At 38.5% G+C, this 24213-nt stretch overlaps 1 protein-coding gene across 7 annotated transcripts in view; it reads right to left on the reverse strand.

Annotated features, from left to right (window-relative positions):
- Nucleotides 1-14265: 14265 nt before the first annotated feature.
- The window catches only part of TMOD2 (tropomodulin 2), a 52267-nt gene continuing 42319 nt past the window's right edge, over nt 14266-24213 (reverse strand). For 4 of the 7 annotated variants that reach the window (XM_072624323.1, XM_072624324.1, XM_072624325.1 and 1 more), the window contains exon 10: nt 14266-21946. In XM_072624323.1, coding sequence (XP_072480424.1) covers nt 21912-21946 — 35 coding nt within the window. In that variant the 3' untranslated portion in view covers nt 14266-21911. The remainder of the gene's footprint in view (nt 21947-24213) is intronic. The other 3 variants (XR_011970475.1, XR_011970474.1, XR_011970473.1) reach the window with 3 other exon arrangements.

Below are 24213 nucleotides of genomic sequence, written 5' to 3' on the forward strand. Positions count from 1 at the left end.
TGTAGAGATGAATGTTGAAAACTAAAAATAAATTAATTTATTTAAAAAAAAGAAAATTAGACAGAGCAGCTAGAAATTAATGACTTCATGAGATAACACAAAGTATTAAAACAAAGTTTAAAAAATTGAAAAAAAAGAAGTAAAACATATTTGATATCAAAAATAAGTGGCCCAAAAAATGCATCAAGGAGGCACGGTTTAAGAATCATTGGACTAACTGAAAGCCCTGACCAAAAAAAGAGCCTAGGCATAATATTTTTGCAATTGTAAAAGAAATTGTAAATTTTGTAAAATTGTAAAATTGCAAAAGACAACCTTCCAGATCTCTTAGAACCAGAGGACAAAGTGAACAATAGAATAAAAAATCCACCAGTCATCTCCTGAATGTAACCCTGAGATAAAAACTCTTAGGAACATTTATAGCCATAATCCAAAGCTCATAAGTCAAAAGAAAAACACTGCAAGCAACAGCCATAAAGAAAAAATGAAGCACCTCAGAGTCACTATCACACAAAATTTAGTAGCCACCAGTATAAAGAAGCAGAGAGCTTTGCATATGATATTCCACGAGGGGAGAGGAGTGGTGGGAAAAAGAATAAGCATTTATTAAGTGCCTACTGTATGCCAGGCATTGTACTAAGCACTTTTTATAAATATTACATAATTTGATTCTCACAGAGTTAGGTAACTCCATTTTACAGTTGAGGAAACTGAGGAAGAGATTACATGACTTGCCCAGGGTCACATGGCTATTAAGTGTCCAAGGCTGGATTAGAACTCAGATCTTCCTAACTCCAGGTCTAGTACTCCATGCCACTACTTGCCCCTGGTGGGAAAAGATACAGGTTTATAACCAAGAATAATTTACCCAGAAAAACAGTATAATTTCAGAAAGGAAAAAAATTAAATAGAGGACTTCCAAGCATTCCTGATGAAAACCCTAGAACTGCATAGAAATTTTGAAATACAAATACAGCAGTTGAGAGAAACATAAAAAGGACCAAATAGAAGATGACTTGCTTATATTCTAATATGAGGTGATGACACTTGTCTTTCTTCAGAACTTTATCATCACCAAGGGTCATTGATGGCATCTAATAAGACAGAGGATCTGGGAATGAATTTTTTGTGTTTTAATGATCTTAAAAGAAGAAGGGAAGAGAAAGGAAAAAGAATACTTTGGGGGAGAAGGGAAAGGGAGGGTGGAGGAACTTTTCTCACATAATCAGGGATAGAAATGTAAGATTAAACAAGGAAGAACAGGCAGGAGGAGTGGGTGATACTTTGACCTCTCATCTGAATTGATCATAGAGGGAAGAATACATATGATTGGGTGCAGAAGTACAAAGAGAGGTATAAAACAAAGGTAAGAAATGATACAAAATTTATGACAGAATCTGGGGTAAGGGAAATTGAAGAGGACAGGAGACAGCAGAAGCAGATTATACCCAATCTAGAGTGCTAGGGCTGAACATACTTCTCTCTCACCACCCTCTTCTTCTTTATAAAGGGAAGGGTGAAAACAGATCAAGACAATGACCAACCACAATTACAGAGGACTCCTGATAAAACATACTACCTAACTTCGGACAGAGAGGTGATCGACTCAAAGTGTAGACTGGGCCGTATTTTTTTTGGACGTGACCAATGTGAAATTTATTTAACTACATGTGTTTTTACTGGAAGATTTTATTTATCTTTTTTAATAGGAGGGTTAGGAAAGGGGGGTAGATTTTGGATCTTTGTCAATTGAACAAAAATAAAATTTAGACTAAAGAACAGAGGTTATGTTGAATATAGGTAAAATTAGAAGAGAAAGAGTTAACTGGGAAAAAAATTTTTTTGCAAGTTTCCCTGATAAAGGCTTCATTTCCAAGATTCAAAGAACTAATTAAATAATAGTCATTAGAGTAAAAGAGTAATAGTCATTCCCCAATTGATAAATGGTATGAGTTGAGAGAAGGATTAGAAGCATGAGGTGTTATGGAGGTAGAATCAGCTAGACCTGGCCACTGATAGAAGGATGAAGGAGAGGGATGAGTCAAGGATGTCTCTTAGGTTGCAAACCTATGCGACTGCAAAGATGGCAATGCCGTCAATAGAAATAGAAGAGGGTGGTTTAGAGAAAAAGATGTCCTCTCTATCCACTCAATGAGGTCAAGTCATCAGGACTAAAGAACTAATAGATTAGATCATTGAACCTCCATTGGTGATCATTGAAAGATCTAAAACAGGAGAATAACATTTTCCTGACTCCAAGAAGTTAGGCAAATGTTATTCTAATTTTCAATAGAAGAAGAAGAGAGGGGGAACTATAAATCAATGAGTTTAACTTCCGTTCCTGGAAAAAACTGAGTACACATTAAGAGAATGGTTTGTGGATACTTAAAAAAAAAAATAAGGAAGCCAACATTGCTTCATCAAGAGTAGGTCCTGTCAGATTAACCTAATTTCCTTTTTAAGCTGGTGGATTGGGGAAGTTCGGTATAACAGATAGAGAACTTACATCAGAGTAAGGAAGATCTGGGCTTTAGTGACATCTCTGACATGTACTGTCTGTGTGACTTAGAGAAAGCCACAGCTCTTTAAAATATACGTTGCAGAAGAAGTATGGATCTGAACTGATAGAGGGAATTTCCCTCATTGGGAGTTCCTTATATAAACAAAAGCATGTTTGCTTGCTTTGTTTTTTTAGATGAGGAAATTTGTAGATGTAGCATACTTAGATTTCAGCAAGGTATCGGACAAAGTCTCGTACACTATACTTGTGGTTAAGATGGAGGGATATTGACTAGAATTAGATCATAGTTCTGTTGCATTTGGAACTGGTGGAATGACTAGCCATGGGGCAGGGAACTTGCAGCCTCACGGTCACACTTGAGGACCTAAAAGGCCACATGTTGCCTCGAGGTCGAAGGTCTCCCACCCCTGGTCTAGACTTATTCATTAGTCAGTCAATGACAACTAGGAAGTGCCCCAGGAATCTATCTTGTGTCATTCAACATTTTTCTTCTTAACTTCGATCAGCATTTCTTAAACTGTGAGTCGCAACCCAATATGGGGTCGTATAACTGAGGAGAGGGTTGTGACAAATTTGGCAACAATAAAAGATTTTTGAACCCACAACAACCAAAAACTAATTCATAATGAAATGCATAATGAATCTGAGGTGTTTCTGGCAGCACTTGCCCATGTTACGTCACACAACTTTGCTGCATCCTTGGTTTTGAACACATAACATGTGCATGCTGTCCCGCCATTCAGACACTGCCAGAAATACCTCAACTCAGATTCAAGACTTTTGTCTTTAATAAATGGCAACATTATATGCATACCAGAGGATTGTTTTAAAATAAATTTCTTTATGGTTTATTATCAGTGAATGTTTGATTTGTATACCTATTTTATATACCTATATACCTGGGGTTGCATTTAAATTTCGAGGGGTCATGAGTAGAAGGAGTTTAAGAAGCCCTGACCTAGATGAATACCTACATAGCAAGCTTGTCACATTTGCAGGTGGTGCCTAACTTGGAGGCGAGCTAACACACTGTATCTCATGAAGCTACAATGATGGATTGAAGGTTAAAGGAGATCAATACACAATTCTACGCTTGGATTCCAAAATGCAATCAGTCTAAAGTAAAGTTCTCCACTTGGGTTCCCAAAGTCAGCCTCACCAGTCCATGGGCTGCCCCATGAAGGATAGATTACATTTGTTTTGCTTTGCACTGAAGGGTGAGGGATGGTGGTGGGAATGGGAGCAATGGCTGAAAGTTGCCAGAAGACAGATTTAGGCTTGATGGAAGAAAAAAATTTCATATGGATGTCACCCCTGCCCTAGAGCTCGTTGGTATAGGACTATCTCCTCACTGGTAGACATGAATACCATTCTCTGTGTGAAGGATGGGGTGGAGTTGGCAAGAGTGAGAGCGCCAGGCTTCTTCCTTCTTCTCTTTTAGTCTTCCAGCATCAGGTCACTTCTGGCACTTCTGGCTTTCAGCTTCAAGAGAAAAGATAGAAGACTTCAGGATACCAGAGAAAAAGATGTTAGGAAGACACAAGTTGCTAGCAGTCTCCGTCGTGTTCCTATCCCAGACCGCTACTTAGAGACTTCAGACAGTTTCCTCTTAGGTGAGATCTAGAACTCTTTTTCAGTTGAGCTGAGTTACCTCACCCTCAAAGGGAGAGTTTCTTCACTCTATGCTGTCTGGGATAATTCTCCTATGTGTACCATATTTGACTCTGTTTTGCTGGGATCTGGATAAATGGATTTCTCTGCTATTCACTGTGACTTCATCGTGGAATGGATATTCTGTGGGGAGGGAATCAAGACACTGAAATAAAACTCCCCCCCCCAAAAAAATAACATAGTGATCAGATGTTAGATTGAACCCAAACATACTAGACCAATAACATTTAAGGGAACAGGTAGATATACTTTTAGCCCTGGGTAGAACAGAGCAGCCTCTTACCTCAACCTCCCACTTTTCCTCACACATGGTACCCTGACATTACACAAGTTAGAGCTTTCCAAACATGAGGCGGATTGCCTTTGGCAGTCATGGGTTCCTTCCTTTGGGGGCTAGTGTAAAAGGGCTTCTTTATGAAGTACAGTTTAGAGATGACTTCTGAGATCCTTTCCAGAAATAAAATTCTACAATCAGTCACTTCCTATCTGTTTAGATATAGTGAATGTCTTTTTTCCTTTTAATTTTATTCAGTAATTGTAATGTCCAGGGCCTTTCAAGCCTCTAGTTGACGAAGGTGGTTATGCTATATACGCATGAGGCATGAAAATAGTTTATAAGCCTTTTCTTTTGGCCTTTTTTTTTTTTTTTTGGAGTGGGGGAAAGCAAAGCAGTTGGGGTTAAGGGACTTGCCCAAGGTCATACAGCTAGTAAGTATCAAGTTGTCTGAGGTCGTATTTGAACTCAGATCCTCCTGACTCCAGGACCAGTAATCTATTCATGGCGCCATCTAGCTGTCCCCATCCTTTTTTATTTCTTAAACCTGAATAATATTTGCCAACAAGATTTCCACTGTCCTTCCCTCTCCTTGAAGTCATTAAGCATCAAGGCATATATTGACTTGGTTTAGAGCAACTTAACTAGAATTTTTATGCTTAGTATTTTTTCTGTATATATTTACACATACTTTTTAAAGCATGGGGCTGAATCACCTCACCACATTTTGGCCTGATAAAGTGTGAGGATAGGATCCAAATTCCCTCTCTCACTTAGCCTTGATGCATTTATGAGGAGATAAGCAAATCTACCTTGTTCACTAGGTGTGAGCAGGATCTAGCCAGTCTAGGGGCAACAGGAACTTTATTTAGATTGGCTGAGGAACTTGGTCCCTGCCTGGATCACTGCCTTGTCTTGGTGGAGGGGAAAGTCCTTAAAGTGATGGGAGTAGATCATTTTACTTGTCACCTGAGGAACCTGTAAGCGCTCCAGGAAGCAAGAGTTAGAATCAAATGTGGAACAATTGATTGGTTTAAGATTGGAAAAGAAGTTCAACAAGGCTATATAGCTTCACCTTGTTTATATCACTTACATGCAGAGTACATCATGTGAAGTGCCAGGCTGTATGAATCAAAAGTGGAAGGGGAGTGCTGGGAGAAATAGAAACAATCTCAGATATGCAAATAATACCTCTCTGATGGCAGAAAGTGAAGAAGAATTAAGAAGCCTTTTGATCAGGGTTAAAGAGGAGAGCGTAAGCTTTTGGCAGTTGGTCCCATTACTTCCTGCCAAATAGAGAGAAAAAAAAATGGAAGCAGTGCCAGATTTTATATTCTTGGATTCAAAGGTCATTTTAGGCAGTGACTGCAGCATGACAGCATACCAAGAAGCAGAGACATTACCTTGCCAACAAAGATCCAGTCAAAAGATCAGTGAAAGCTATGGTCTTTCCAGTAGCAATGTATGCTGTGAGAGTTGTACTATAAGGAAAACTGAGTGCTGCAGAATCAATGCTCTTGAATTGTGGTGCTGGAGAAGACTTTTGAGAGCCCCTTGGACAGCACGGAGATCAATCATCAGTCAATACTTCAAAAAATAGACACTGAAGCTGAAGTGTAAATTCTTTGGCCACATAAAAGGAAGTTGGCAATCATTGGAAAAGCCCCTGACATTGGGAAAGACTGAAAGCAAAAAAAAAGAAGATGGCAGAGGATGAGATGGATACATAGTGTCTATCTATTGGAAACAATGAACAAGAACTTGGACAGACTGTGAGAGATAATGGAGAGTAGATGGGTCTGGTGTGCTATGGTCCATGGGGTCATGACAAGTCTGATATAACTGAACAATAACAAGAAGGACTTAGCCGTGCTCTCTGGGGCTTTAGAAAACCACAGAGTTAGTTGGAATCAGAGATTTGAATGAGTGGTGTGTATGTTTGTCCTTCACTGCTGAAGAAGACCATGCCATCAAGTCCTCCTGACTCCTGCACTGGTGCTCAATCTACTGCACCACCTAGCTGCCCCTGAATGAGTGGTAAATAGCCAGGAAAGAGCAGTTCTGGCTAAGCCTCTGAGAAGGATCTTCTTGGGTGGAGGGGAAATATCCTTCTTGGTCTCCTTCTACCCCCTTGATTGGAGAACTATATAAGCATCAAATGGCACGGGGAAATTTGAACTTCCCACCTTCCTGTCAGCATCCCAGAATCATCAGCACTGTGTTTGCATCAGGGGTCAAAAACAGAAGAGATGCAATATAGAAAGGTAGCTTCCAGACTCTAAAAGGAGCCCAGTAGAAGCCCTGCTTAAGGGGAACTTCATGAATTCCCCAAAAAGGGGACAAAATGGAGAAGAGGACTTCCATCCCCCAAGAGCTAAGAATTAATTGCTCATTTACTATGTGAAGTCTCTAAGCTTGAACCTACTTTCCTTTGGATCCAGCAGGTAGTAGAAGAGTTTGTCATAGACTTTTGGGAGTGATTCTTTATATCAACTGCTCTTACTAAACCACCTTAATAAATAATCCCTTCCTAAAAACTGTCTGCTAATTAATTGTGACAATCACATGGTCAAATTTATCCATGGGAACTCACAACCTATAGCATTAGAAAGACAATCCTAACCACTCAAGGCTATCCCTAGAATCATAAAGAGAAATGAAGCCAGCCTTGCTTTGAAGACTCAGTTTATCAGTGTGAATGGAAATTAGGAGAGTAGGTCCAGAGCCTACATACACCACATTTTAGGAGTTTGTTCCAAATATTGGGCCATTTTGCACCTGTAGAAACCCACTGGAGAGACTCTTAATCCAAGATATTTGTTATGACTTGCATGGGAAAAGTAAATGGAAAGTTATCATACAAGAGATATGTGACCATGAATGAAATGAACTGGTTATATGTTATGAGCAAGGAATAAATGGATATTTAATCTAAATATAAAAATTCATATCATAATAAATAAGAGAAAAATGGGACGAGTTGTATCTTATAACTGTTGGTAAGGGTAGCATTTTTAACCAATCAGGAATAGAAATGATCATGAAAGATAAAATAGATAATTTTGTTGGCATGAAATTGAAAAGCTTTGCACAAAAAAGTTAATATAGGTAGGATAAGAAAGGAAATTATAGATTATAAGAAAACAGAAATTTTCCATCACATTTCTCTGATAGGAATATCTGAGATGTATAGGGAACTTACATAAATATGAAAGACAAAGAGTCATTCACTAGTCAAAAGATGAAGTTTTCAAAAGAATTGCAAACTATTAACTCTCACAGGAAAGACTGCTTCAAATGACTTCAAATAAAGAGACATGAACACTAAAACAATACTGAGATTTTACCTCATACAGAGTGAATTGGCAAAAATGACAGAAGATGGAAATAGTGTTGGAGGGGCTGCAGAGAGGATACAACTGCTCCATAACATTGTATGCATCCCCTTTTTCATTCATAGCCCTTGTCAGCTAGGTGGTGCAGTGGACAGAGCACCAGTGCAGGAGTCAGGAGGACCTGAGTTCAAATCTCATCTGAGACATTTGACACTCACTAGTTGTGTGACCTTGGGCAAGTCACTTAACCCCAATTCCCTCATCCTGGGTCATCTCCAGTCATCCTGATGAATATCTGGTCACTGGATTCAGATGGCTCTGGAGAAGTGAGGCTGGTGACCTGCACAGCCTTCCCTCACTCAAAACAAAGTCAAGTACAAGTCATGTCATCGTTTCTCTGATGGCATGGTCTTCTTTGGCAATGAATGACGAACACACACACAATATGTATGTGTATGTATGTATGTAAAAAATAATGCCAGATACTGTAAGTTTTTATTTTCCTGTTTGTGTGTGTTCATCCTTTTTTGTTTACTTTTTTTTATGCCTCTCTTGAGACCTGCATTTGAAGATCGAATTTTCTGAGCTCTGGCTTTTTCATCAGGAAGGTCTGAAAATTCCTTATTTCACTGAATGTCCATCTCCTTGCCTGAAATATTATGCTCAACTTCACTGGGTAATTGATCCCTGATTGTAGTCCTAACTCCTTTGCCTTGTGGAATATCATATTCTAATTCCTTCAATCTTTTAAAGTAGAAGCTGCAAATTCCTATGTGATCCTGACTGTAGCTCTTTGATATTTGAATTGTTTCTTCCTGGCTGCCTTCAGTATTTTCTCCCTCACTTGATAGTTCGGGAATTTGGTAATGATATTCCTTGGTGTTTTTAGTTTGGGGTCCCTTTCAGGAGGTGGATGGTGGATTCTTTCAATGACTATTTTGCCCTCTGGATTTAGGACTTCTGAGTAATTTTACTAGATGATTGATTTATCTATCCGTCTGTCTGTCTATTTATTTATTTATTTTTAGTTTTCAACATTCATTTCCACAAAATTTTGCATTCCAAATTCTCTTCCCATCTCTCTCCCCCTCCAACCCGAAAACATGCATTCTGATTATCCCTTCCCCCAATCTGCCCTATCTTCTATCACATCCCTCCTTTCCCTTATTTCCATCTTCTTTCTTTTCATGTAGGGCAAGATAGATTTCTTTATACCGTTACCTGTATTTCTTATTTCCCAGCTGTATGCAAAAACAGTTCTTAACACTAGTTCCTAAAACTTTGAGTTCCAACTTCTCTCCCTTCCTCCCTCCCCACCCATCCCCATTGGGAAGGCAAGCAATTCAATATAGGCTATATATGTGTAGTTTTGCAAAAGACTTCTATAATAGTCATGTGGTATAAGACTAACTACATTTCCCTCCATCCTATCCTGACCCCCATTAATTCTAGTCTCTCTTTCAACCTTGTCCCTCCCCAAAAGTGTTTACTTCTAATTATTCCCTCCTCCCATTTGCCCTCCCTTCTATCATCCCCCACCCCACTTATCCCCTTGTCCCCTACTTTCCTGTAGTGTAAGATAGATTTTCATTCCAAATTGAGTATGCATGTTATTCCTTCCTTAAGCCAAATGTGATGACAGTAAGCTTCATTTTTTCCCTCTCACCTCCCCCCTTTTCCCCTCCATTGAAAAAGCTTTTTCTTGCCTCTTTTATGAGAGATAATTTGCCTCATTCCATTTCTCCTCCCAATATATTCCTCTTACCCCTTAATTTTATTTCTTTAGATATCATCCCTTCCTATTCAACTCACCTTGTGCTCTGTCTCTGTCTTTCTGTGTGTGTGTGTGTGTGTGTGTGTGTGTGTGTGTGTGTGTATAATCCTTCCAACTACCCAAGTACTGAGAAAAGTTTCAAGAGTTACAAATATTATCTTTCCATGTAGGAATGTAAATAGTTCAACTTTAGTAAGTCCCTTCTGATTTCTCTTTCCTGTTTACCTTTTCATGCTTCTCTTGATGCTTGTGCTTGAAAGTCAAATTTTCTATTTAGTTCTGGTCTTTTCATCAAGAATGTTTGAAAGTCTTCTTATTTCATTGAATGACCATTTTTTCTTTTTTTTCTTAGCATTATCAGTTCTTTATTTTTCTTTATTTCTCATACAGCCTATCTATTTAGTTATCAAATCTTGCCCTTTCTGTAGTCTCAATATCTCTTCATTCTACCCCTTCTCTCCACTCATATAGCTATCACTGTAGTTGAGGCCTTCATCATTTCTCATCTAGGCTATTATACTGGCTTACTGATTGGACTCTCAATCAATGGATAGAGCATGGACATGGATTCAGAAAGGTCTAAGCTCAAATCATATTTACTATCTATGTGACTCTGGACAAGTAACTTAACTTCTGTCTGCCTCAATTTCCTCACCTAAAAAGGGATAATAATTATAACAACCTGCTTCTCTGCATTGTTGTGAGGATAAAATAATATTTGTAATGCCTTTAACACAGTGTTTGGTGCATAGTAGGTACTTAATAAATACTTATTTCCTTCCTTCTCCTAACACAGATGCATCAGAAATAATGTAACCTCAGGTCTTGCTGACTCAAAGACCAAGCTTCTATCTACATGCTATACTGGGTCTTGATTAATAACTCCTAAAATGTGCTACTCAAAATAACATGGAACATTTTTTGCATCTCCAATACTTAGCATAGTGCCTGGTACATAGTAGACATGTGCAAATGTTAGTTTTTGCTTAATTAACTCCCTCTCTTTCTTCCCTTTCTCTAAGATTATCTTCAAGCTTTTCTATAGCAATCTTGTTTGTACATAATTATTTGTACACATGGGGTGTGGGGAATGTTTAAGATAGACTAGTGCCTCTGCCAAGGCCTTTTTAGGGCTTTTCATGCACTTTTGCTGTCCATTTTCACCCAATTCTCACCTATAGTATGTCCAGCAAACCATCTCAGCAGATGGGCTAAACCAGGTTGAGAGCAGCCAATAGGCCCCAAATCTATCCATGTGAATGACCATTTTTTTCCCCTGAAGAATTATATTCAGTTTTGCTGGGTAGGTGTTTCTTGGTTTTAGTCCTAGTTCCTTTGACTTCTGGAATATCATATTCCAAACCCTTCGATCCCTTAATGTAGAAGCTGCTAGATCTTGTGTTATCCTGATTGTATTTCCACAATACTCGAATTGTTTCTTTCTGGCTACCTGCAATATTTTCTCGTTGACCTGGGAACTCTGGAATTTGGCTACAATATTCCTAGGAGTTTCTCTTTTTGGATCTCTTTCAGGAGGTGATTGGTGGATTCTTTCAATATTTATTTTGCCCTCTGGTTCTAGAATATCAGGGAAGTTTCCCTTGATAATTTCATGAAAGATGATGTCTAGGGTCTTTTTTTTATTGTGGCTTTCAGGAGTCCCACAATTTTTAAATTGTCTCTCCTGGATCTATTTTCCAGGTTAGTTGTTTTTCCAATGAGATATTTCCCAACATCTTCCATTTTTTCATTCCTTTGGTTTTGTTTGGTAATTTCTTCGTTTCTCATAAAGTCATTAGCTTCCATCTGCTCCATTCTAATTTTTAAAGAGCTATTTTCTTCAGTGAGCTTTTTAATCTCCTTTTCCATTTGGCTAATTCTGCTTTTTAAAGCATTCTTCTCCTCATTGGCTTTTTGAACCTCCTTTGCCATTTGGGTTAGTCTATTTTTAAAGTTGTTATTTTCTTCAGCATTTTTTTGGATCTCCTTTAGCAAGCTGTTGACTCGCTTTTCATGATTTTCTTTCATCACTCTCATTTCTCTTCCAATTTTTCCTCCACTTCTCTTACTTGATTTTCAAAATCCTTTTTGAGCTCTTCCATGGCCTGAGACCATTGCATATTTATTTTGGAGGTTTTGGATGTAGAAGCCTTGACTTTTATGTCTTCCTCTGACAGTATGCAGTGTTCTTCCTCATCTGAAATGATGGAAGAAAATACCTGTTCACCATGAAAGTAGCCTTCTATAGTCTTATTTTTTTCCCCATTTTCGGGCATTTTCCCAGGTAGTTATTTGACTTTTGAGTCCTTTGTCAAGAGGAGGGTATACTCTTGGAACCTGTAAGTTCTCAGTTCCGTCAAGATGACACAATCAAAGGAGAAGAGTTAACTCCTCTCCTGGCCTGTGCTCTTGACTGTGAGCAACCACAAGCACTCTGTTCTGCCTAGGATCTTCCAGTAGGGTTCCCTCTCCAGAGCCTCCACCAGCTCCACCACCAGTATTCCTTTTCACCCTACAGGTACCACTCAGGACTGAGATCCAGATCAGCTGCTCAATTCCTCCAAAGCGCATTTAGGGTTAGGGTTAGGGTTAGGTTTAGGAGCCAAGGGCTCCTAAAATGGAGGCTGCTGTTGCAGTTGCTGCTGCCAGTGGGACCAGACCATGTTCCCCTCCCACCCTGGTGAAAGAGCTTTCTCACTGACCTTTGAAGATGTCTTTGATGTTTGTGGGTTGAGCAATCTGGAAACCACAGCTGCAGCCCAGGATTCTGCCCCCTGCACCCTGCTCCAGTCCTGTCTCTGCCACAGCGAGTGGCCAAGGCTGGGCTGTGCTCTGAACCTGGTGTGATAGACCTTTCCTATTGGCCTTCAAGGCTGTCTTGGGTTCGAAATCTCTTTTACTCTGTCGTTTTGTGGATTCTGCCACTTTAGAATTTGTTTAGTCATTTCTTACAGGTATTTTATGGGCTATGGCAGGGAGCATCTACAGGTCTGTCTTTCTACTCCACCATCTTGGCTCCACCCCCTTTATGATTTCTTGGAAGATATTGTCCAGGCTCTTTTTTCATCATGACTTTCTGGTAGACTAATAATCCTTAGATTTTTCCTCTTCTGGATCTATTTTCCAGGTCAGTTGTTTTTCCAATTAGATATTTTACATTTTCTTCTATCTTTTCATTCTTTAGATTCTGTTTGACTAATTCTTGATGTCTCATAGAGTCATTAGCTTCTACTTGCCTGATTCTAATATTTATCAAATTGTTTTCTTTAATTAATTTTTGCATCTCTTTTTCCATCTGTCCAATCTTTCCTTTTAAGGAGTTATTTTCTCCAGTTAGGTTTTGTATTTCCTTTTATAATTGTCCAATTTTCCTTTTAAATTCTTCTGTGATTTCTTTTTTCATATTTTTAAAATCATTGATCAGTTTTTCTTCTATTTCTCTATTTGGCTTTTAAAATCCTTCCTGAGCTCTTCCAAGAATGCTCTTTGTGCTTCAGACCAGTTCATGTTCCCTTCTGAAGTTTCAGATGGGAGTACAGTCTCAATGCTGACCTCTTTGGTATTTGTGTTTTGGTCCTTGTCCCCATAGAAAGATTCTATGGTCTTTTCTGCTTTGATTCTTATTCATGTTGGTCACCCTTTTCCTGGATTTTAAAGTAGATCTCTGTGTCTGGGGCACAGGGGGCTCTATCCCACTGCTCTTGTGTCTAAAACTTGAGGTTTTGTGTGCTGTAGCCTCTGGTTCTTTCAGCTAGAAGCTAAAATGCTGCAACTTACCTGGTGCTGAGCTAGCTGGTGTTGGAAAGCAGAGACCAGGTGAAATCTTTTTGGATTTCCCTGGAGTCACCCTGGAGCTAGCTGCAGTAAGTGTGGGGGTGGGGTGGTCTGGCCACAGGAGGTCTCCTCTGTTGAGCTAGAATGTAGGCAAGCTCAGTGGTTGGTGATTCCATCTGTGCTAGTGTCTTCCCAATTCCCCTGGGGTGCTGAGGCATACCTGGGATCCTGGTGTTATCAGTTGCTGGCTTCATGCCCCTGGGGCTCAGGATCTTCTCTCAGTTTGCTGAGGTGGGCTTGTCTGGGACAGCTTTGGTCCTGCATTGGTCCCCTTCAGCCACACCAAGAGGGACTTTCCTTAACGATTTTCCTAGCCTCAAGGGCTAAGAGACTCTTTACCCCTTTTCCTGCTCCCACTGTTCCAGGATTTTTCCTGAGGAGATATATTCTCTGCACTCTTCAAGGTCAACAAGGGGAGGGAGATAGCAATTACTGATCACTCTGCCATCTTGGCTCCCCCCTTTACTGCTTACTACCTGTTTAACCTGGGACAAATCACTTAACTTCTCCAGGGTTCATCTGTAAAAAGAGGGGCTTAGACAACATGCTCTCTGAGGTTTCTTACAACTTTAGAGCTATGATCTTATTGGGTCCTGTGAGATAGGACAGAAAATTCCATTTCCACCTCCTCCCCCACCCCACATATTTATTATTTTCATTTTGTAGATAAGAAAACTGAGGCTTAGTGAAAGAAAATGACACAAAGTTACCCAGCTAGCAAGTGACAGGATTAGAAAGAACTCTTAGAAAGGCTCTTCGTCCAGTGCTCTTTCCACAAAAGCATTCCTGCCTTGAGAAGCAATAAGTACAATTAACATACAATTTCACATTTTGTTATAACAAATGCAGACAAGCCTTTATTTTCATATGGGCATTTTATTTGGGACAAAAAAGAATAACATGAAATGATATATACATAGATTATCCAGACACACTTGGACTTTTGTTTCATATTTAAAGGACGTTAGTAACCTCAAATTTTCTTTAAGTTTTTATTTGGAGCAAATAAATACAATATTAAACCTTTGATAGCAGAGAGATTTTGAGCAAGTATTTCCTATTCAGTTTAGTATTGGGCCTGGTTAATGCTCTAAGGGGTCATAACGTTGTTTGCCTGTTTAGATCAATTAGAATCTTTTCAGAATAATTTGCTTTACGGATCTGCTGTTTCACTAATATGGGCACTTTCTCCATGCCTCTTGTGTGGTTCTTATCCATTGTCTTTTCATAAACCCTCCACAGATGAACCCAATGATGTATTTTATACTTTTTACATCATGCATTTGTTCAACTTCACTAGCTTCACAACTAATGGAAAAATGGCCTTTAACTCAAAATGATGGAGCTCCGTTGTTTATGTAAGATGAAATAATCTTATTGAAAAGGAAAGTGAGACTCCATGAATTTTCCAAGAGTGAGCTAGAATAATAATACCGTCACATAGTGCAGCTTATATAACTTCAGACAGTTCACCACAGTACCATTTCCTCTGTTCTGGTCAAAAAAATAATACAGGTTCACATTTCCATATATCACAAAGCATCCAAATGGATTATACTATTACAGAGCAGCATGCATATATTCATGGGTTAAGATGCTTTACGTTGATTTCTCTTGACCTGATGAAAGCAATTGAAATATAACCAAAGGCTTGATTAAAAATAATTTCAGGAATATTGTTACAGATTTTAAAGAAACTCATGCTGAAGGAAATAATAATTTGAAGTTGGAATAAATATGTTTTTAAAATTAAAGATTGTCACTAGCAATATTTGGTTCTAAAACACAGATTCCTTATAAATATGTTCCACACACATTCCATTTTTACTGTATAGTTTATCAAGGCTTCTTTCTTATTCCTTAACCACCATCCTATAACCCTAACTAGCCAATGTGTGCTCAAGACTTGTAAAATAATTGATATGAAAAAGAGATTACATGCTATATTTAATTTTAATGGCAGATTTTTGCTCTTACATATCTTTAAATCTTTTTATACTATCATACCATCTCCTAACTTGAAGGAGAATATATTTTTTCCATCCACATGGTTTCCAACTTGGCAGTGCGCTTGTTAGAAATCCCTTCAAAAACTTGGTTAAAGCCACAGACAAGGGTTAAAAGATCCTTTTTTTACCGAAAGAATGTCTCTTGTCTACTTTTTATATTCTGGTCTCTTATCAAACTTTCAGAAGCTCTACTAAGAGAGAAATGATGCTGTACTAGCAGATCAGGTTCTCCTAGGTTCTCTTATATCCAAAGAAGCAAATTAAGTAATTGAAAATAATCAGATAAGAGCTGGAAAGAATTTTAATTCAATTTTAGTTCATTTGACAGGTATGGGAAACTGAGATGCAGGAAAAGGGCTAGTAAGTGGCAAAATTAGAATTTGTGCTACCTTAATTGTTAACCCTCTGTATATAGTAATAACCATTTCTGCTAGGAAAGGAATAAGAGATCCTATGCAAATAAATATGGTAGTGAGGAAGGTAGATTTGTTACAAAAATATAATGCATCTTAACACTAAATACCATACTGCCTTGCATTTGTATAGCATTATTTTTAAAGTATTTTCACATTTATTATCTCACTTAGTGCTAAAATAGCTACTTAAAGGGATAAAGGGAATTGTGTGAATAAATAAGGTAATTAGGAAATTAGGAATTTTAAATCACCATGTAAGCTAGGTAGTGTATGCATTGTTATCTTCTGTATGGAAAGATAAGATAAAGTTCGCATTATTTTATATTTTGGGTTATCCATACCACTGCTCCTCCTCCATCAGTGTGAATAGTTAACTGTATATGCTGTTACTAGCCAGCATGAAAGATTCTTCCTTTAATTATTGACTGCACTGATGACTTGAACCCCAACTCAGAATGACCTTTCTTTTCTGACTTGTAAACAACCACTTACTTTCCCACCTCTTCCACAGAATGGTGATGGAACAGAGCTCTTGATGCAGGCCTTTGGGTCATAGATTCCTGGGGGTGTTGGTGGTGGTGGAATACTATCACGACCAAGGTTTGACTGCTGGTGATAATGAGGTGGCGGCTGTGATAGGGGAAAACCTAATCTGACATAAAATGGGTAAGTTTTTCCCTTTTAGCACCAGAGCTAGCACCTGTAATGAGGCCTCTGGGTAAGGAGAACTCTCTTGGAGCTTGGTAACCAAAGGAGGACAATAGTGCCACATTACAAACTGCCTCCTGTTTTCTGTCTCTCCTTTCCCCTCATACCCTTTCTGTTCCACTCCCCAACCCTTGGCCCAGGACCCAAATTTGTGCTATAGCTGTGTTCTTCCTTCCTTCCTTAGAATAGGGCTCATTCTAGGCAGATTGATTTTAATACCATATGGGAAAGAAAACCAGGTCAAGGACAGAAAGAAGGAAGAAATGGGAGAAGAGAATATTTCCTTACCCCATTCACCCCTAGAAACCAATCACCCTTGGGAGGAGTAGATAGAGCTAAGAGGACTGGCAGGTGCACAGCCACATATAGGCTTTCTCTATGCGGGTTTTCTCCCACAACCCTATTCAAAGTGACACAAGTAATTATTTTTAAAAAGATAAAACATGTCACTGTGTATATGTCTTAAAAGACTTTTTGTCCTTGAAAAATAATGGGATCTACTTGCAGGCTTAATGCAAAATGAGTCAATTTACCGATTTCAATTTCCCAAACAAAATCTTGACCTCAGATGAACTATCCTCATCTGCCGATCCTTACCTTATTTACCATCAGAGATTGACAGCTGTGGGCATGAGGAAGGGGCCTAGCAGGTTGTAGAATAAGACATCAGAACTAAAAGAGTTGGAAGGAACCTCAGGGATTATCTAGTTCACTCATTATTCTGATCACAAATCCTCTCTACATCCCCAAGGACTGAACATTCAGTTCTCACTTTGAGACCTACCGTGATGGGGGAATTCATTGTGCCAGCTGATTCCATTTTTGGACAGCTTTAATTGCTGGAAAGTGGTTCCTTATGTTTGAATTGAAATCAACTTCCCTTGTAAATTCCCACCCACAGCCAAGTCTGTGATCAGGAGCCAAGAGTCTAATTCTTCCACATGACAGTCTTTCAGATATCTGAACCCAGCAACCTTGCTTAGGTAGGCCCTCTTCCCTCCTTCCAATTCTTCTCTTTTCCAGGTTAAATATTCCCAGTTCCTTTAAATAAACCATACCAAGGTCTCCTCTAGCCTCACTATTCAGGTCATCCACACCTGGATGAAAGGTCAACCACCCTTGATAAGCAGTCTTTGGGCTCAAAATTAAAATGATGGTGGGAAGTTTCAGGTGTTATCTTTCTTCCCCAATGTCAGTCAGTGCAAGGGGGAAAGAGAAACTTTTGCATATCTTTGAATGAGAGGTTTCCCTGGACAGATCTGTGCTTGGGATCAGGTTGCAAATCTACAGTTTACTGTTCTGAGTCTGTTTTACTGATGGTGCAGTAATAGCCGTTTGTACAGCAAGCAGGAAATAGCTCAGTAGGGAGTGGAGCTGAGCTGCTATTAGTTTGGCCATTAGGCAATTAACCTTCAGTTCCTCCTCCTTCCCTTCAAACACCCCCAGTCAGTTTTCTAAATATCCAAACCACAAAATAAATAGATCCATGGTTGAATAAAAGGAAGGAAATGGGGGGATGGCAAATACCATTTTTTTCTCCTGCAAGTGCATTCAAAGCTTGTCTTTATAGACTTGCCAGTTCACTAGCAGGAAGCATAACTCCTGCTAAGAATATGATTCCTATGTTCCCTTATCAAGTTTTGCTAAGTTTCCCCTGGTAATGCCACACTACTGTTTTTCAACTTCTGGAATCTTATGAGCTTAGGTATTTTTATTTTCCCTTGGGAGGAAGTAATTGGAATATTTGAGGCAGGAAGGAAGATGGGGAATTAAGGGATGATAATGTGACTTTATGGTAGAACAGTTTTTTGACCTTCCCTTTTCTAGGACCTATCTAATTACAGAAGAGGGAGAGGAAACTAGATAGACTTTGGATGGACAATCAGACTTCAGAAATTCTACAGATTTTTGATTATTCTGTCTTACTTTATGTGTAATGACTGGCAGAGCCATTCCTAGGTGTTTCTTTGCCATGTTCAACTTTTTTTCTTACTGGTTGTTTGTATTTTAAATGATTCTTTTCTAGATAAAGATCATTTATTTGTGTCCTGAGTTGATCTTTTCACTGTAGAGTATGATAAGGAGGGGAGAGGCAGTATGAGGATAACTCACCATACAGAATTCAACTAGCTTCAACACCTCACTTCCAGTCTGGTAATTGAAGGATTTTCTGGGGACACAGAGCTTTTAGAAATTTTATGAATAATCTGTATTTTTAACCTTTTGATCTTTGCAGAGAAAAAAAGCCTTGTGGTACTGGGACCCTTATTGCAGGCCAAAACCCTCATGAAATAACTGAGAGGTTGTTCTGAACAAAGATCCTTTGGGCTTTTTCCATCACAACACCTCTCCCTACCCTCTGCTCCCCCAAACACAGGAGAGAAGAAAGAGTGAAGGACTAAAAGTGAGGGTCACAACCGGAGGCAGCTCCAAAGGTAGAGACAGGTGTGGTCAGGAAGAATCAGTTCTATTTACTCCTCCAGTCCAGAGAAGGGGAGAATACTCCTCAGCTAAACTATCCTCCAGAGCAACACCAAGTGGGTATCAAGTGTCTATCTAAACTTCTACTAAAATCCAGAAAAGATCTATTAAGCACCCATTGCACTATGATGGGAACAGTACAGAGTGCAGGGAAGGCACATTCCTTGCCCTCAGTCTGGTGGATCTAAAATGTTTGCCACAAGTGCCCTGTTCACATCTTCTCTAGCCCAGAACCAAAAGACCCACAAAGAAATGCAAAGGTTCTTTCACGACTAACTTGCAAGTTATTCGAGGGTGGTCCTGTGCATTTCCCCACAGTGCCTAGCACATAGTAAATTCAGGTTATTATCTGAATTTGTTATAAAAGCATCACGCAAAATGCATTAGCATGTTGATGCATGGTACCCTGACTATATAGCTTGTTTCACGTCTGGCTAAGGAATAATTGTGCCTTCCTTGACTCTTCCCTGATGGAAAGTTGGTCTGAGGTGAAGACTCTTTTTAAAATTTCTTTGTTTCTTTGTTTTTCGCATGAGGGTAGAACAAGGGTATTAGCGTAGATACTGAGTAACAATAATAAATGACTAGATACAATGCTTTACACGCATTATCTCATTTCAGCCTCACACAACTCTGTAAAGTGGGTGCTTGCGTTAACACCATTCTTTTACAGAGAAGGAAACTGAGGCTCAGAGAGGTGTTTGGACTTGCCTAAGTTCCTACAACTCATTTGAGCCTGGATTTATGCTCACATCTTTCTTACCCCAAGCCCATTAAGCCACACTGCCTGTATTTTTAGTTTAAAGATGGCAGTAGGCTTAGACATTTGTTTAGTGAGCCTCGATGCTGTGATATTTGATGGCTGGTGAAAAGTAGAGGCTGCTGGCTTTAAGAAAGTGATTCAACACAAGAACTGGTCCTATGGTGATCTCTAGAAGGGAGGTAGGTTTTCCCCACTCACTGGCCTCGGGACATCGTGACATTCTTCAAAGTTGAAAAGGGAACATCAAGGTGATCATGAAAGGCCCGCTAATCTGGGGCACATAGCTAAATTTCATTTCATGCTAGAGCTATCAATTTTAAATCTTAAAGAGCTTAAATCCAACTGCCTCATTTAACAGATGAAAGTCTCTATAGATTTCAGCATGTATGCTGACCATAACCCTAATTTTCAGTTGTTCTGAAGACCCAGATTTAGGTAAGGATAATACAAGACATAGTGATTAGAAATACTTCATTTTTTTTTTAAAAGACTGTGTACTAAATGGTGATTCAGAATTCTACAAATTAAGTGATGTAACATAACATATCTCTGTTTTTTCATCAGCTTATTTTAATGCTACTGAGAAAAATTGGCAGAGATAATTGGTCATAAAATTTAAATTCTGAATTTGGTCTCTGTGTGTGCCATCTGTTAATACCAGCAAGGCCTAGGCTTAGTTAGGGGATAAGGAAAAATGGAAGGAAGGAAGGAAGGAAGGAAGGAAGGAAGGAAGGAAGGAAGGAAGGAAGGAAGGAAGGAAGGAAGGAAGGAAGGAAGGAAGAAAGGAGGGAAAAGAGTTAGGAAGAAAATAAGAAAAAAGAAACATGCATGGAGAGGAGTTGCAGAATGCCTCAGATGCCACTCGGTGGCACCAATGCCCAAGGTTGCCTACCTTTGTGGCTGTAGCATGCTTTTCTTTCATTTAGTACTGAATAACTAGGTTAAAAACATTATGCAGTTTAAATATCCAGTTAAGTCACTTGTATTCTCAGAAGCCATGTCTGCACTATGGGAAACATTTAGGTGACAAGTGAAAAATCTCCTCTGTACTGGGATGTCCCCAAATAGCAGGACCTTCGGTAGTGGGGAGACAACGCAGGTCTGCAGAACCGTCTGATGTTTTCACTTTTCATCGTTGTTTTGGCACTATGTAGACAGAGCCACAGAGGTTTATCATGAGTCCAAACAGTGCATCTCAAAAGTGCAGTTCAAAGAAAATCTTGATGAGCAGTAGTATGGTGAATTTAAAAGGAATGCAGAGCTCCAAAAAGCTTTTACCTTCTGTTGAAATATTAAAAACTATGTTTGAAAAACATGAAAACAGCCTTTCAAATCATTACCATTGGTCGATAGTAAGAAACAATTTATGCTGGACAAGTAGTGAAGGGAACTTTAATTAATTTCACTACCTGTTGATCTCTTGGCTGGTAAATAACGTATCTGTGGGCTGGTAAATACTTTGTCGTTGTTTTCCTAAGGCTGTTAAAGGTAAAGTGATGCTCCATACTACTGACCCACCATAGGTAGGGCATGATCTCTCAATAATTTTCCAGTCCCATGGAATCCATCCATACTCTCACCCAATATAGGGTTGGCAATACTGGCACATCTCTTTTGTTATGTCAGCAGAATGTCTCTGTAACAGTTAGCCTAACTCAAAGCAGTGTATGTAAACAGAGCTAGGGCTTGACGAAAACAACTATACCTAAAAACATACCTTATGTACTAAAATCCTCTTTGTGGTTAAAAATGAACTTCTGTGGGAAGTAAAAACACAAGTTGGTTACACTGAATAAAGTGAGCAGGAAATTCCTATACAAAGGCAGTTAATGTCATTCCTGGTGGCTGCCACTCAACTAAGGTCTGTATCAATCCACTGTTCACTGTGCATGCCAGAATCATACATACTGAAAATAACAATATGTGCACATTATTCATCAGAGAGAATTAATGCCACACACGCACAAACAAAATAAAGTTAACGTATTAGTGGTGTCAATGAAGAGGGAGCAATTAACGGAAATGAACGACCTTTGCAAACATGGTCTCACTGGGGCAAGAGTTTAAGGTTGTGATCGTAACAGCTAGCTGCCTTAGGCAGAGCAGCTCTCCTCGGATGGTTGGGTTATCGCCGGTCTCCTTCCACTCGTTTCTTGCGAACTAGGGCAAAGGGAAATGAAAATAAATGAAAAATAAATTTAAGGAGAATAAATTCACTATTGGCAAAGCATTTCAGACACGAAAGAGCAGTCCTATACAATATCCTACTTATATTTAGAGCATAATGATCAGAATTCTCAACTCTCTGTGTCTATGGATGAGAGGAGTATCATCTGAACATTTTCTTAGAATGGTCTTGGGATGCATTTTGGTATTTACATCTGAATTCTATGAATATTTCGTAGTTTATTTCCATTCAGGAGGAGCCAGAAGGAAGGTCTATCTTCTCCACGCTACTTCCAATTCAACTTCTCCTTGGTCTCCATTTCAACACAGGGAAGGCATGGCATATCTCTGAAAGTACGAGAACACTAGCTAAACTGCCCTCTTTGAATTTTAAATTTTCTGTCCAAGCAAGTAATCAAATTTAATTACTTTGAGTTTTAAAATATCTTTTTCCTGATAAGTGATTCTCACCATCCACAGAAACTTTGACTTTTTTTTTTGCCTCAACTCTTCCTGGGCTATAGTCCTTACGTCATTTAAGGAGTTGTAAACAAAGTGATTCTCTCCGCCTTAAGAGCAGAGATCAAGGCTAAGACACAATTCAGACACCTGACTTGTATGTAATTAAGATAAGCTTTGTAGTGAAAAGTCTCTTACCCAACATAAGATTGATAAAAGGAGCACTTTGTACTTAGGACATGAGAATATTTAATATTAAGTATCTAGTCAAATCAATAAACATTTATGAAGCACCTTAACCTGGGGTCTGTGAACTAATTCAGTATATCTGATTTCCTTTGTTATCCTATGTATCTTATGCATTTAAAGCATTATTCTGGGAAGGGGGCCATCTATAGGTTTCACCAGGCTACCGAAAGGATCCATGACACCAAAAAAAAAAATGGTTAAGAACTTCTGATGTAGATGCAGGTCTTACATAGTTATAATTATGGGTTCTTGAAGTGGAAAGTACAAGAGAGAAACTAGGATGATATTAATAACTCTTTCCCTTACTGCAATTATCCCAGGCACCAATTTTGAGGGTTATATAATAAGTTACTGTTATAGGGCCCCTGAATCTTTACTAGTAATCTTCTGAAAATCAAGCTTGATTTTTTTAAAAGCATTTGACTTAATAGAGCAAAATATAGCTTTCCTCCAACAAAGTATTTCTATGTATGTGTTATCATCATACAAAGGGTTACTTAAGGGACATAACCCTAGAGATAATTTAGTTTAATTATTCACTGATTAAATAAAGCAAAAATAAGGCAAAAAACCAGGGCACCAAATATGTCTGCCTATGGTGTCAAACTCAAAAAGAAACAGATGTGGGAGGCAAAGTGACTTAGAAAATAAGAAATTAACATTATCTATGTTATATTTTTCTTAATGTTGCTACTCATTGCCTATTTACATTTTAATCTGGTTTGGTGGAACTTGGGAATCAGATCAGGCATGAGTTTGACACCTCAGTTTGACTGTATACAGTCCACAAAAAGAAGAAAGATTTCCTAGATGCTAAAGTCCAGCAGATGATCCCCTTTCAGATAACATTGGATTGATTGCATTCACCTCTAAGATACTACATGATTTCCTCGGTGAAATCTGCAGCTGCTCAGAAGAGATGAGTCTAGTAATCCATGCTGGAAAAACCAGTCGAATGAAGCATGTAATACATAGCTCATACCATTCAAGTAGATGTATAGACAATTCATTGAATGAAGAAATCAAGACATGTATCTTGGACAGGTGCTGAAGAATAACTATATTCACACCCTATAGCAAGATAAGGTCGTAATGGGTACATGATTTAAACATAAGGGATAATACCATAAACAAATTAGGAGAGAATGGAATCATTTACCTGTCAGATCTATGGATAAGGGAAGAATGTATTAAGCAAGCAAGAGATAGAGAACATTATGAAATGCAAAATAGATCCTTTTGATTACAATCAATTAAAAAAGTTTTTGCACAAACAAAACCAATGCAACCAGATTAGCAGCAAAGAGGAAAGCTGATAAGCAATTTTTACAGTTACTGTTTCTGGTAAAGAAACATTTCTCAAATATATATATATTAATATAAGTAATATATATATATATATATATATATATATATATATATATATATATATATATATATATATATATATATATATATATATATATATATATATATATATATATATATATATATATATATATATATATATATATATATATATATAAGCTGGACCAGGGTTGACTAAATAAGGG

The sequence above is a fragment of the Notamacropus eugenii genome, chromosome 7, assembly GCF_028372415.1.
Source record: "Notamacropus eugenii isolate mMacEug1 chromosome 7, mMacEug1.pri_v2, whole genome shotgun sequence".
Lineage (NCBI taxonomy): Eukaryota > Metazoa > Chordata > Mammalia > Diprotodontia > Macropodidae > Notamacropus > Notamacropus eugenii.